Source organism: Haematobia irritans, chromosome 1 (assembly GCF_050003625.1).
Source record: "Haematobia irritans isolate KBUSLIRL chromosome 1, ASM5000362v1, whole genome shotgun sequence".
Taxonomy (NCBI): Eukaryota; Metazoa; Arthropoda; class Insecta; order Diptera; family Muscidae; genus Haematobia; species Haematobia irritans.
Genome location: NC_134397.1, coordinates 184,023,927 through 184,038,936, shown reverse-complemented (window position 1 = coordinate 184,038,936; position 15,010 = coordinate 184,023,927). Strand labels below are relative to the sequence as shown.

The window sequence follows — 15,010 nt, the reverse complement described above, 5'->3', positions numbered from 1 at the left end:
TTCAGCCACACTAGGACAAGCAAACATACAAAGGTATGTGAACAGAGGCACTCCCCAAGGAGGAGTTCTATCACCTCTTCTTTGGAATGTTGCTATAAATAGCCTTCTGGTTACTCTAGAAAAAGAAAGGATAAAAGTGGTGGCATACGCAGATGATGTGGCTCTGGCAGTCAGGGGAAAATTCCCATCCACAATCAGAGATATTATTCAGAGGGCCCTCCGGATGACTGAGAAATGGGCGAAAGACAATGGTCTTGGGGTAAATCCTGCAAAGACAGAATTAGTCATGTACTGCAACGATCGCAAAACTCCCACGGTTAGGCCTATTTCCTTAGGGGGTATTGAAATTCCCTTTGGTGAATTTGCAAAATACCTTGGCGTTATTTTGGACAGGAAGCTGAACTTTAAGCTTAATATTGAAGAAAGGGCGAGAAAGGCAACTGTAGCTTTGTGCTCGTGCAAAAAGGCAATAGGAAAAAAGTGGGGACTGAAACCAAAAATTGTGCATTGGCTATACACGGCAGTGGTTAGACCTATAATGCTATATGGTGTTGTAGTCTGGTGGCCGGCACTTCAGAAACCGACTTGTTTAGATAAAGTTCAGCGTATGGCGTGTTTGTGTATTTCAGGCGCATTCAGCAAGACAGGAACAAATTCCCTTAATGTCGTGCTGCATCTATTGCCTTTAGACATTTTGGCCAAACAGTCAGCTGCAACAACGGCTGTGCGGTTGCGCGAGCTATCGCTGTGGTCGGAAAAAGGTTACGGTCACAGTTCTGTCCTCAAAATAATGCCAGATGTGCCTAACGTAGTGGATTACACTTTGGCGAGTCCACTTTTCGACAAAAAGTTTGAGACTCTAATCCCCAACAGTGAGGCGTGGTGCACACAGACCCCGGGGAATAAAGAATATATAGATTTCTACACTGATGGCTCCAAATTGGATGGACAAGTGGGGTTCGGAGTATATTCTAATGATCTGGAACTTCGAATAGCGAAAAGATTACCTAATCACTGTAGTGTTTTTCAGGCTGAAATATTAGCAATAAGAGAGGTGGCGAATTGGCTGAGAAGTAATGTTCCAAAAAATGTGGGCATTAATATATACTCAGACAGTCAACCTGCAATAAAATCCTTGGACTCTGTGTTCCTCAACTCGAAAACGGCCATCGACTGCCGCAAATCTCTCAATGAGATGGCTGAGCAGTACAATATTCACCTAATATGGGTGCCTGGCCATAGGAACATACCGGGGAACTGCGAAGCGGATGAGTTGGCAAGGCTAGGGACTACCTTAATTATTCCAGGGGAACTAGAATTTGTTGGTATGCCCCTAGCTACCTGCAAGCTCATGCTGCGTGGGAAGGCTGTTATGATGGCAAATGTTCGATGGGAGAATTGCAAGGGTTGTAACGACACCAAGCAAATATGGCCCCATTTCAACTTAAACCGCACACTAGATATGCTAATGTTCTCGAGACGTCAGATATCACTCCTGATATCTGCTATAACGGGTCGCTGCCTGATAGGCGATTTTGCAAAAACTATTGGCGCGAAGTATAATGACTATTGTATGAGCTGTCATGATGCGGAGGAAAAAGAATCAATTAAACACCTCTTGTGTGAGTGTCCTGCATTTTGTGTAAAGCGCAAGCAACTTTTAGGAGCATATAGCTTCAGATTACTGGCGGATCTGGAAAACGTTAACTTAAGCAGTCTGCTACTGTTTTTGGAACAATCTGGTTGGTTCAACAAAGAAAAATAATCAAGAAGGTTCAGCGGTTAAAACTAGAAGTGCCCATATGTAATAGGTACTTTTAGTTAATGTGGTATCACAATGGACTGAATAGTCTAAGTGAGCCTGAATCTTAATCGGGCTGCCACTTTAACCTAACCTAACCTATGGTCTTATAGAGTGAAGCGGGTTTGGTTTTTGTGCAAGAATTTTCTAAAAATGTTGCCATAAGAAAAGTGGCGGAGCATATGGGAAATTAAATTAAATTTACTAAAAAGTAAAACGAAATATGAATATTTTGTAATTTTTCTTGATTTGATAATTATTTCCGCAATTATTATTAATGCCAATAAATTATCATACGATGTCTCAGACTAGTAAATATTTTATCAAAAAAAAAAATAGAACACATTTAAAAAATATGATTAAAAAAAGTTTACTTGGATCAAAAGATTTTGACCTTTCATTAAGGATTTTGATGTTGATTCCCATTCAAAGATGCAGCTTCTTTAAACTATGTAATTTTTTTAGGTACCTACACTTAAGCCAATATGAAAGATTTTGCAACCTAAAGGATGCGCAATTTATACAATATCAAGTACAAGATTCTTTACAAAATACATTTATAGTAAAAGAAAGTTCATAAACCTTGCATTTGTTTCCTTTAAATGTAGGACGCGAATCTTTGATATCAACGTTCCTACGTTAAAGTCAAATGTTTTTGATGTAAAACATATTTCCCTTAACCCTTTGACTATCGATGTTCATTACAGAGGACATTAGAAGACGGTACCAATGGAAATAAAAACATGAGAAAATTTTCTATAAAATAAAATTTTGAGAAAATTTTCTATAGAAATAAAATTTTGAGAAAATTTTTTATAAAAATAAAATTTTGACTAAATTTTCTATAGAAAGAAATTGAGAAAATGTTCTATAGAAATAAAATTTTGAGAAAATTTTCTATAGAAATAAAAATTTGAGAAAATTTTCTATAGAAATAAAATTTGGACGAAATTTTCTATAGAAATAGAAAATTGAGAAAATTGTCTATAGAAATAAAATTTTGACAAAATTTTCTATAGAAATAAAAAATTGAAAAAATTTTCTATAGAAATAAAAAACTTGAGAAAATTTTCTATAGAAATAAAAAACTTGAGAAAATTTTCTATAGAAATAAAAAACTTGAGAAAATTTTCTATAGAAAAAAAATGTTGACAAAGTTTTCCATAGAAATAAAATTTGGACAAAATTTTCTATAGAAATAAAATTTTGACTAAATTTTCCATAGAAATAAAATTTTGACGAAATTTTCTATAGAAATAAAATTTTGACAAAATTTTCTATAGAAATAAAATTTTGACTAAATTTTCTATGGAAATAAAATTTTGACAAAATTTTCCATAGAAATAAAATTTTGACAACTTAATCTGTAGAAATAAAATGCTAACAAAATTTTCTATAAATTCAATATAAAACATTTCTTTGGAATAAAACAACATTTTTGTTATATACTAACCAAAAAAAATTTGATCAACAATTTCAAAATATTTTTTTTTTAATTTGGTAGATTTTTGGTAAAATTTTCTTCGAATTTTGGTGGTAGCTCCTACATTATGAAATTGTTTAGCAAAAGCTCTCTTTTGCTGGCTCTAACTGCTTCTATTCAAAATTTTTGAAATGAGCTAATATCGTAATTTTTGGGGCAAAAATCGGAAAATCGGCATTTTTTAGGATAAAAATACCGTCAAAATGTCTATAAATCGGAAAAATTGGCAGGCCTGTATATGACTCGTGTATTGTTGTTGCTTTTCCATTTGTACACTACAGCTGATTTACTAAAAAGAAAATTTTCAATTATCTAGCGCCGCGGAGACCAGAATACCAGAAGAAAAAAAAATTATAATAAAATCGAAATGAAAAATAAATAATAGATAGAAATAAAAATAAATAAATAAACGCACTAAAAGTTTATCTGACGGCGAAAAAAATCTGCAACAACATTGCTATTGTTTAGTAAACAATGTTTATAAATTCAGTTGTTTTTTTTTGTGGTTGCCCATTTTTGTTCGTTTGTACACCCAGGGTGTTCAGCAACATTGTGGCAACACCAAAAAATCTGTACAACAGGAATACAACGCAATCACCATAAAATTCGCTACGACTGACCTTTAACAAAACATTGTAGAAATCTTAAAGAGACCAGTGCAATTTAGTCAATGTTCACGCATACACAGAAAAAAATTTCACGAAAATTTTTCCAATTAAAATCTTAATTGAGTTTTAAGAAATATTCAATTAAAAATTTAATTGAATCAAAAAATTTTTTAATTGAAATAAAAATCAATCACACAAAATAATAGTATCAATTAATTTTTTAATTGGATCAATTAATTTTTTAATTGACTGTCAATTAATTTTTTAATTGATATTATCATTTCGGTGATTGAAGACATTTAAATTAAAAAGTTAATTGGATCAATTAATTTCGTGATTGATTCAGATAAAAATTTTTTGTGTGTTACGAATTTTCTATTAATCAACGTAACGTTTTGTACTATTAACGAATTTTTTCATTGTATTTATGGAAATGTTTCGATATCAATGAACATTTTTCGTTGGCTGAATTTTAATGAAGTTGCCTTTGTGTGTAATAAAATCCAAATTATAGCAGATACTTCAAAGGCCTTTAGTTGTAGCATCCGTTTTCCTGTGTAGTAGTTAATTTTCCCATCAATTAATTGAGTATATGAAATGGAAATAAATTTAATTAGTTGATGTAAAAATTTAATAAAATTACCAGACGTTTTCTTCTCATCCATTTTGTTTCACTGTTGACTATATTGAAGTTATCAGTCTCTACCGGTACCAAGCAGACATTCATTTACAATTTCTTGGAATTAAGAGAAGATAAGACATTGTTCTCTTCTTAGAGAATAATCCCACTCTTTTCGTTATAGGCTTCAGGTTCCCCCATAATGTTCTCGTTAAGTCTCCCACCCTCACGGTGTTATGATCTTACATATACTATATCGAAGGGACATACTCTTGCTCTCTCTCTCTCTCTCTCGCCACGTGTTGTGAAATGCAAATATTCCAGAACTAAGTATAATGGCTCTGCCCTGATTATCAATAAAACTTGTTTTAATATTTACATCTATCAAACAATTAATATTAGCAAGTGAGCTTTTACTTGACGGTAATTATTTAGTAAAATAACGAATTTATACCATTTTTATTGATATTCATCCATTTGAATTTAATTTCACAATTAATTGTATTGCAATTCAATTTCAAAGGTAATTAATTTCAGTGTTTTTTCTTTTCTCTTTTTAGCAAAACTTGAGTTGGAGTTGAAGTGTCAGCTCCACTACAACTAAATCCGGTCTATTTATAAAACAAAAAACCCTTTCGTCTATTAACCACCCATTGATCACATTGCTTGACGCCATCGACTACGCCAGTTAACCACAGCGTTCAGTTTATAGTTAATAATTAAATTTTGTGAATATTAAACAGCATAAAACTGCAACTATTAAACGATCCATATCCCATTATAATGGACGGCTTTGCCCATGAATGGACAACGCCACCCCGCAACGATACCAGTGCCCTACATATGGATCTTGTGGCAGAGTTGCATGAGAGCGGTTTTGAGCCACAGACAAGAGCCCGTTCGAATACATGGCCATGTCCTAGACCAGAGAATTTCGTAGAACCATCAGATGAGTTGGAGAGTACAAAAGCCAGCAATCAACAGTTGGCCGGAGGAGGTAGGTAGTAAAAAAAAACATATATTTTAAAAAAAACATACAGTTTGTCAAGAAAGTGTTTTGACAATGGGATCAAAATTATGTTTTGTTCCAAAATTAAATATAATGAAATTTTAAAATAATATTTTATTATGTATTTTGCAAAGTATACATACGTACACAGAATTAAAAATTTAATAAAATATTTAATATTTCAATTTTTTTTTTGGATTTGAAATAGTTGGCAATGTCAAAAGACTTTCTTGACAGACTGTATATTTTTAATGAGTGAAACTTCGCAAAATTCACCCTACATACTAGGGTTGCCTTTTATATATCGGGATTAGAGAACAAAAGCAAATAATAATAATCGAATATCGCTTTACGGGTTTTCAAAGTATTTGTATACCCTCCACCATAGGATGGGGGTATATTAACTTTGTCATTCCGTTTGTAACACATGGAAATATTGCTCTAAGACCCCATAAAGTATATATATTCTGGGCCTTAGTGAAATTCTGAGTCGATCTAAGCATGTCCGTCCGTCCGTCCGTCTGTTTAAATCACGCTAACTTCCGAACGAAACAAGCTATCGGCTTGAAACTTGGCACAAGTAGTTGTTATTGATGTAGGTCGAATGGTATTGCAAATGGGCCATATCGGTACACTTTTATGTATAGCTCCCATATAAACGGACCCCCAGATTTGGCTTGCGGAGCCTCTAAAAGAAGCATATTGCATCCGATCTGGCTGAAATTTGGTACATGGTGTTAGTATACGATCTCTAACAACCATGCAAAAATTGGTCCGTATCGGCCCATAATTATATACAGCCCCCATATAAACCGATCGCCAGATTTGGCTTGCGGATCCTCTAAGAGAAGCAAATTTCATCCGATCCTGCTGAAATTTGGTACGTGGTGTATGTGCATGGTCTCTAATCACCATGCAAAATTTGGTCCATATCGGTCTATAATTATATATAGCCCCCATATAAACCGTACCCCAGATTTGGCTTGCGGAGTCTCTAAGAGCAGCAAATTTCATCCGATCCGACTGAAATTTGGTACATTGTATTAGTATATGGTCTCTAACTACCAAGCATAAATTTATCCATATTGGTCCATAATTATCTATAGCCCCCATATAAACCGATCCCCAGATTTGACCTCCGGAGCCTCTAAGAGAAGCAAATTTCATCCGATCCGCTTGAAATTTGGTACGTGGTGTAATTATATAGTCTCTAATAACCATGCAAAAATTGGTCCACATCGGTCCACAATTATATAAACCGATCCCTAGATTTGGCTTGCGGATCCTTTAAGAGAAGCAAATTTCATCCGATCCGGCTGAAAATTGGTACATGGTGTTAGTATGTGGTCTATATTAACCACGCAAAAATTGGTCTACATCGGCCCATAATTATATATAGCCCCCATATAAACCGATCCCCAGATTTGGTTTTGAAGCCTCTTGGAGGAGTAAATTTTATCCGATTCAGTTGAAATGTTGTGTTTTTGTAACAATATGGACACTAAAAACCAAGCAAAAATTAGTCCCTATCGGTCCATAATTATATATAGCCCCCATATAAATTGGTCTAAAGATTTGACCACCGGAGCCTTTTGTAGAAGTAAAATTCATCCGATCCGGTGGAAATTTGGTACGTGGTGTTAGTATATGGTCTTTAACAACCATGCCAAAATTGGGACATATCGGTCCATAATCATATATAGTATTACCACAACCCAAGTGATTCGATTGTGGATGATAGTCTTTAGTAGAAGTTTCTACACGGATGAAAAAGACAGTTTTTCATATGTTTGGGTGTACAAATTAAATGTTTGGAACTCAAATTTTTTAACACAATATTTTTAAGTTCAAGCATATAATGTTCATAAACTAGCATGACATGTTTGGAACATATATGTTAATATGTTAGAACATATTATGTTTTGGACATAAAATGTTTGTAAATATAATATGCTTAGATGCAAAGATATATTAATTTGGAAATAGCCTATAAACATATATGTGTTTAGAAAGAGAGACCTAGAGAGTACGCTGCAAGCAAAATAATTGACGCCTTAAAAATATATCCACATAAAGAAAATTTCAGTAAAAATTTTTACTACCAGTGTTTTCCCTAATGTGAAACATAATATGTTTGAGCAATACAAACAATATTTTGTTTGGACCAATCCTGAAAATATATGTGCTTGAAGCAAAATGTTTTTGGGGTATATGTTACAGAAGCGATTTCTTTTGAGGGTGTACGTAATCCTTGGTAGGGTGTGCATAAGATTCGGCCTGGCCGAACTTAAGGCCGTATATACTTGTTACCATTAAGATCTTTGAACGCCTTCAACTTCTTCTTCTGGTGTCGGAAAATGTTGATCTCTCATTATAACCTTCACCACTACTGTGGTACTGCGTATAACAAGTTTTTGCAATATGAGTGAATTTAGCGATGTCTGTCTGTCTTTTGTGTGCGCAAAATACAGCTCGCAGTTTAAGTTCAATTGTCCTCAAATTTGGCATGGGGTCTTATTTCGGCTCAAAGACAATCCATATTGATTTTCTTCTCCAAATTTTGTATGTTTTGTGAGGTCCTTAAAGCTTGCATATTATCTCCCATATATATTATTCGCTCGATATACGCTTATATGGTCCCAAAGGCCAGAATTCCATATTGATTTCGGGGTACATTTGATAGTTCTGTCAAATGTACCTAATTTTGTTTAAATCGATCCATATTTAGATTTTTGCGTCACATATTTAGAATAACACTGTGACGTAAAATTCAACCTTTTGACTCCAAACAAAAAATTACTTATCCCATCCGAAAGTACTCGATGAGAAAAGAAAAGTTATTCCTGGATTTTGTTACATTGGTTGCCGTTCGTTTTCTAAAGTTTTTTTTTCTCGCCAAATTTGATTTTAGACACTTTTTTGAAATTTTCACATAGCCATAGTTCGAAAAATGCTGTGAACTTTTTTGCAGTCTTCAGCACAGTTATAGCTCTTGACTCGGCCAACAAAAATGCTGAATATATTAAGTCGCAAAATTTTCATCTTCATGTTCAAGACCGCAAAAATTTCCACTTTTATCATCGATTTTTTCGGTTTTTGACATCAGCTCTTGAACTACGAAAATTTGACCAAACAATCAAAGGAGAAAATGTAGCCTATAAAATTGGTCAGTTTTTCGACATTTTTGCGGTTTTGAGTTTAATATATTCAGCATTTTTGTTGGCCGATTCAGCTACAACTTTGCTAAAGGCTACAAAAAAACCGGCGTTTTTCGAACTATAACCAAGCGAAAATTGCTAAAAAGTGCTCAAACCTGAATTTAGCGACAAAAAATTTAGAGGCTCATAAAAAACGAACGAAACGAACGGCAACCAATCTAGCACAATCCAGTAATTATTTTTCTCCTCTCATCGAGTTCTTTCGGCTGGAATAAGTTATTGTATGTTTCGAGTCAAAAAGTTGAGTTTTCCATCACAATGTTATTCTATTATCTCTGGAAAATTTCACCTGAATCGGCAGCTCGACTCGGCGCTTCATTCTTTGAAAACGTCATGCCTTGTTTTAACCAAACACTTGGAAGTTAATTCTTCCTTAATTGTATTCATGAAATCTCGATATATATTTATGATTTTCTTTTTCATATATTTTTTTAGAATCACAACAAACAAATGTTCCTAGTGTGAATGCCGCCAAAAAAAATTCATCACGTCGTAATGCCTGGGGTAATCTCTCCTATGCTGATCTAATAACACATGCCATTGGATCGGCCAGTGAAAAACGCTTGACCCTAAGTCAAATATATGAATGGATGGTGCATAATGTTCCATATTTTAAGGATAAGGGTGATTCGAACAGTAGTGCGGGCTGGAAGGTAAGTAATTATGGCCAATGTCAATTATTCTTTATTGATTTAGCAGATGGTGTTCATCTAATATTATAATCCTGAGAAATTTGTCCAAATAATTTAAGTACATAATATCATCCACATGGGAGCCACCGTGGTGCAATGGTTAGCATGCCCGCCTTGCATACACAAGGTCGTGGGTTCGATTCCTGCTTCGACCAAACACCAAAAAGTTTTTCAGCGGTGGATTATCCCACCTCAGTAATGCTGGTGATATTTCTGAGGGTTTCAAAGTTTCTCTAAGTGGTTTCACTGCAATGTGGAACGCCGTTCGGACTCGGCTATAAAAAGGAGGTCCCTTGTCATTGAGCTTAACATGGAATCGGGCAGCACTCAGTGATAAGAGAGAAGTTCACCAATGTGGTATCACAATGGACTGAATAGTCTAAGTGAGCCTGGTACATCGGGCTGCCACCTAACCTAACCTATCCTAACCTAACATCATCCACATCTGTATTGGACGATACATTTTCCGTTCGTTTTTTATAAGCCTCTATAATATTTTCTCCAAATGCGATTTTAAGCACTTTTTGCAATTTACTTCTATTTTTCGCATGACCATAGCTTGAAAAAATAAAATTGGAGTGTCGTTCGAAGTTGGTGTGATCTAAAAAGTTGTTCATAATTTTATACGCTACATTTCTTACCTCGATTGTTTGGTAAAATTTTCTGTAGTTCAAGACCTGTAGTCGAACAACCGAAAAACAAATCGGTGAAAAAATTTGTAATTTGTCGACATTTTTGGGGTTTTATATGCAGCATTTTTGTTGGCCGTGTCAAGAGTTACAACTTTGCTGAAGACTAAAAAAAATTTACACAGTTGGTAAAATTCTACCAAAAGTGATAAATTTTCTATTAATTGATAGAATTTTTGACGATTTGGTAGATTTAGCAAAATAATTTCCCCTAAATTTAAAAGTTACTTCAATTTACTATAGAAATAAAATTTTGTCCAATTTTTCTATAGAAATAAAATGCTTACAATAATTACTATAGAAATAACATTTTTACTAAATTTTCTATAGAAACAAAAATGTTGACAGTATTTTCTATAGAAATAAAATTTTGACAATATTTGCTATAGAAATAAAATTTTGCACAACTTTCTAAAGAAATAAAATTTTGACAAAATTTCCAATAGAAATAAAATTTTAAGAAAATTTCCTATATGAATTAAATTTTGATAAAAATTTCTATAGAAATAAAATATTGACAAAATTTTCTATAAAAATAAAATTTTAATAAAATGTTCTATAGAAATAAAATTTTGACAAAAATTTCTATAGAAATATAATTTTGACAAAAAATTCTATAGAAATAAAGTTTTGAGAAAAATTTCTATAGAAATAAAATTTTGACAAAATTTCCTAGAGAATGAAAATGTTGACAAAATTTTCTATAAAAATAAAATTTTGCAAGAATTTTCTATAGAATTAAACTTTTGATAAAATTTTCTATAGAATTAAAATTTTTGATAAAATGTTCTACAGAAATAAAAATTTGATAAAATTTTCTATAAAATTAAATTTTGAAAAAAATTTCTATAGAAATAAAATTTTAATGAAATTTTCTATAGAAACAAAATTATGCAAGAATTTTCTATAGAATTAAAATTTTGATAAAATTTTCTATAGAAATAAAATTTTGACAATATTTTCGATAGAAATAAAATTTTGACAAAATTTTCTATAGAAATAAAAATTTGACAACATTTTCTATAGAAATAAAAATTTTATAAAATTTTCTATAGAAATAAAATTTTGACAAAATGAAATCATTTTAAACCACTAACCCTGGAAAGTAATCCTTATTTTTTGTACACTAACGTCATTCTTCGTCATTGTGGCTACGGCTTATTTCACGACGCTATAATTGCCCAGCAAAAAAAGAGCATCCAAAAAAGTAGTTGGGATCCCCAATCTGTGATCAGGAAGTAGTGCAAACTTCGATCATCTCCAATGAATTTTACATGGCCGCGTCATAGGATGGAAGTACTCCCTTTTTGGATCCTTTGCATTGCTTTAGGAGTTGTGCTCTGGAAGTTAATTTGAATGAAGAAATTTAAAAAGCAAAAAAAAAAAAAACAATTTTTTTCAACCAATTTCACTTTTTTTCATCCATATGTTTTATTACACAATTATTTTCCTATTATCTAATTTTTACAATTTGAAAAACTTTTTCACTCCGAGCAGGGGATGAACCTGGGTTTGCTGGCACCATAACAGAACGCCTTGGCACACTAAGCCACAAACGCCATTGAATATTAAGCGTCGAAAGGTAAATTCAAATGTGATATGATCGTAATACGACACCAAGGAATAACATTCTAATTGCTTCTCGAGAAGTTCTTTATTTGTATGAACGAAAAAGTAAGAAACGCAGGTTCAAATCTCACCAGCGGCAATATTTTATCAAATATTTTTCTAAAAATTTTTCGGGGATTAAATTTATTTTTTATTGTTATATTTTTTTACTTTTTTATTAATCTTCTATTTTTTTATTTTTTTTTATTAGTTTTCTATTTTTTTTTTTAATTTAATTGTCAAAAATTTGCACTTAAAATACACTGATTGCGTTGTTTCTAATACTTGTCCAAAAGGACTGCATCGGAAGTAGAAACAAATCATTGGGGGATCCCAAGATGCGATTTAGAACAATTGTTTGTGGACTTGTCCAAAAGAACTGCATCGGAAGTTGAAAAAACTCGATGGGGGATCCCACGATGCGCTTTAGAAGAAATGTTTGTGGACTTGTCCAAAAGAACTGCATCGGAAATTGAAGAAACTCGATGGGGGATCCTGGGATGTTCTTTAAAAGAAATGTTTGTGGAACAACTTCCATTTTTTTTTTGCTGGGTGGCATCGTTAGCAAAAACTAGAACCACAATTTAGTTTATTTCCTTATTCAATTTGGTTTTAATTAGTATAAGACAGAAATTCATAAATGATTGTATTGGTATAACTTAAATTTATCATTTCCCAATCGACCAAAATACATTTTAAATCGAAAATGAAATTACGCGTCGTCATTTTGACGAAGGATGACTGTCCAGGGTTAAAAATTCGACATATGTACAACTCCAGGCATATATTTACACACCCAAAAAAATGTTTGCTACTGGGAAAAATCATAATATATAATATTGAATGATATATAATATATAGTATTATAATATACATATATTAAAATAAAATAATAAATCATTTCATTCGAAGAAAAAACATTTTCTTTCATACTAAGCACAAACATTTGGTCAAGAACTTTTTTTGTTTTTAAATTTGGTAGATTTTTGCTAAATTTTTCTTCAAAGTTTGGTAGAATATTTTTGATACGAATGGCAACCGTGATTGTCATGCGAAAAATAGGAAAAATATCAAAACAGAGCTCAAAATCGAATTTTGCGAAAAAACTATAGAGGCCCAGCAAAAAAAAAAAACGTCACCAAAAAAGTAGTGAAAATGTTCTTTTTGGATCCGAAGGTGGTGCAAAATTGGCACAGAAGCGATGAATTTAACATGGGCTTGTCATAGGACGGATGTCCACCATTTCAACAGCCGTTGCATTGAATTTGCGTCACATCTTAAAGTGTAATGCGAATTCAGTGTTTTGGTTGTGAATTAAGAAATTTTGTGATATTTTAACAAATAAATAATATTGATTTTTTTTTATGATTTTTAATGCATTCTAATACTTGTCTGGAACGTTTGACATCAAATATTTTCAAAAATTCGCAATATTTCGAGAATGGATTTAGCATTTTATACGGCAAAATTTAAATAATTTTTACCTATTTATTAATTCTTAATCTGCTTTTATCTTATTTGAAGCAAAAAAAAAAAATTAAATTTCCCATTAGAAATATGAAAAAAAGCGAGTTATAAAAAAATTGGCTCAAATGAATTTCCCGTGCAGTTAAAATAAAGAACATCATGCTTTAAAAGTTGTGCTCTTTAGAAAAACTTCAAAATTTTTTTGTTGAAGGCTCATAAAAAACGAACGACAACCAATCTAGCAAAATACAGAAATTTCTTTTCTCCTCTCATAGAGTACTTTCGGCTGCGATAAGTGATTTTTTTTTGGAATTTTTGTGTTACATTGTGAGATTTAATGTGACTATATTTCTCATGGCATTTCATGTTTCTTTGTATTTGCTTACATTTCTTACGGGTGGGAAAAATTTAGCTTGAAGCGTATACCAAGCTTTAATAGTAAACAATCTAACAATTTTCTTCCAATCGAAAATATCTAAATTCTGATCGTCCTATTCAAAAATTAAACATCTGGTAACCTTGCCCATGAACTTGAACTTTTTTTTGGGGCATATATGTTTATTGTTTTGCACTTGAAAGATCGGCGTATTATAACAAATATGAGAGCATAAAATAAAGATCAAGACGGAGAGAGAGGAAGAAAACGTGAGAAAGAGAGTACACAATGTAGAGCAACTAACAAATAAACCAATATGTAAAAACAAACAAACAAACACATCCCATGTGTTTGCATCAACTAACAATAGGAATAACCTGAAAAATGTTGGGTATATAGGGAGGTGGTTTGAAGTCCCATTCCCCCTCCAAAGAGATGAGAGAAAAACAAATAACGGCAGTTAAAATGTAAACAAACATTGACACACTCATCTAAACCAGAAAACAAATCATAACAAACCGCAAACATAATCAAAAAAACATAATGAAAAAAAAAACAAATAAAAGCAAACAAAAACAAACACTTGACTTTTCCCCCATGCTTGCGTATACGATGATGTTTATCATCGTCATCAAATTTGATGGGCTTTTTAACCCTGGACAGTCATCCTTCGTCAAAATGACGACGCGTAATTTCATTTTCGATCTAAAATGCATTTTAGTCGATTGGGAAATGATAAATTTAAGTTATACAAATGCAAATATTTTATGAATTTTTGTTGTATACTAATTAAAAACAAAATGAATAAGAAAATAAATTCAATTTTGGTTCACATTTTTGCTCACAGTGCAAATTATCGCATTTTGAAATAAGCCGTAGTCAAAATGACGAAGGATGACGTTAGTGTACAAAAAATAAGGATGACTGTCCAGGGTTAAATTCACATACCAAATTTCTTACTCATACACATTTTAGGTATTGCGCTATTGAAACGGTATTATGGCTGATTAGAGTCTTAGTAAAATTAAGACCAGGTTTGAAGTTTTATTAATAGGTTTATTGATGACATAATTTTATTTGAGGATACAATTCAATGAAATAGTTTTTCATAATAATAAAAAAATATATATAAAAAATTTGTTCTATCTACAAAAATCAAAAGATATTACTTATATAAAATTTAATAAAAATTCACGTAAATTAAAATGACCTAACATAAATATGACTCCCAAAAAAATGTTGGCCTTTTATTTAGTTATTTTTTCCGATTCTGATGCAAGTGTTCATCATTTCTACTCAAGTTTATACACTATAGGATGGTGGACGGCATGATGTTAGTAAACGTCGAAATATTCGTCTCAGATCCCTTAACGTATTTTGAGTCGATCTAGCGAAGCCCATTCGTCTGCTAAATCACACAAACTTCCGAATAAAACAAGC

At 32.3% G+C, this 15,010-nt stretch overlaps 1 protein-coding gene across 4 annotated transcripts in view; it reads left to right on the top strand.

The window, feature by feature from the left end:
• Positions 1-15,010, top strand: part of foxo (forkhead box, sub-group O) — a 229,293-nt gene that overhangs the window by 63,618 nt on the left and 150,665 nt on the right. For 3 of the 4 annotated variants that reach the window (XM_075292276.1, XM_075292274.1, XM_075292275.1), the window contains exons 3-4: positions 5,072-5,508; positions 9,174-9,391. In XM_075292276.1, the coding sequence (XP_075148391.1) occupies positions 5,295-5,508; positions 9,174-9,391 (432 nt within the window). In that variant the 5' untranslated portion in view covers positions 5,072-5,294. Of the gene's footprint in view, positions 1-4,915; positions 4,935-5,071; positions 5,509-9,173; positions 9,392-15,010 lie in introns of those variants that run through there. The other variant, XM_075292277.1, reaches the window with a different exon arrangement.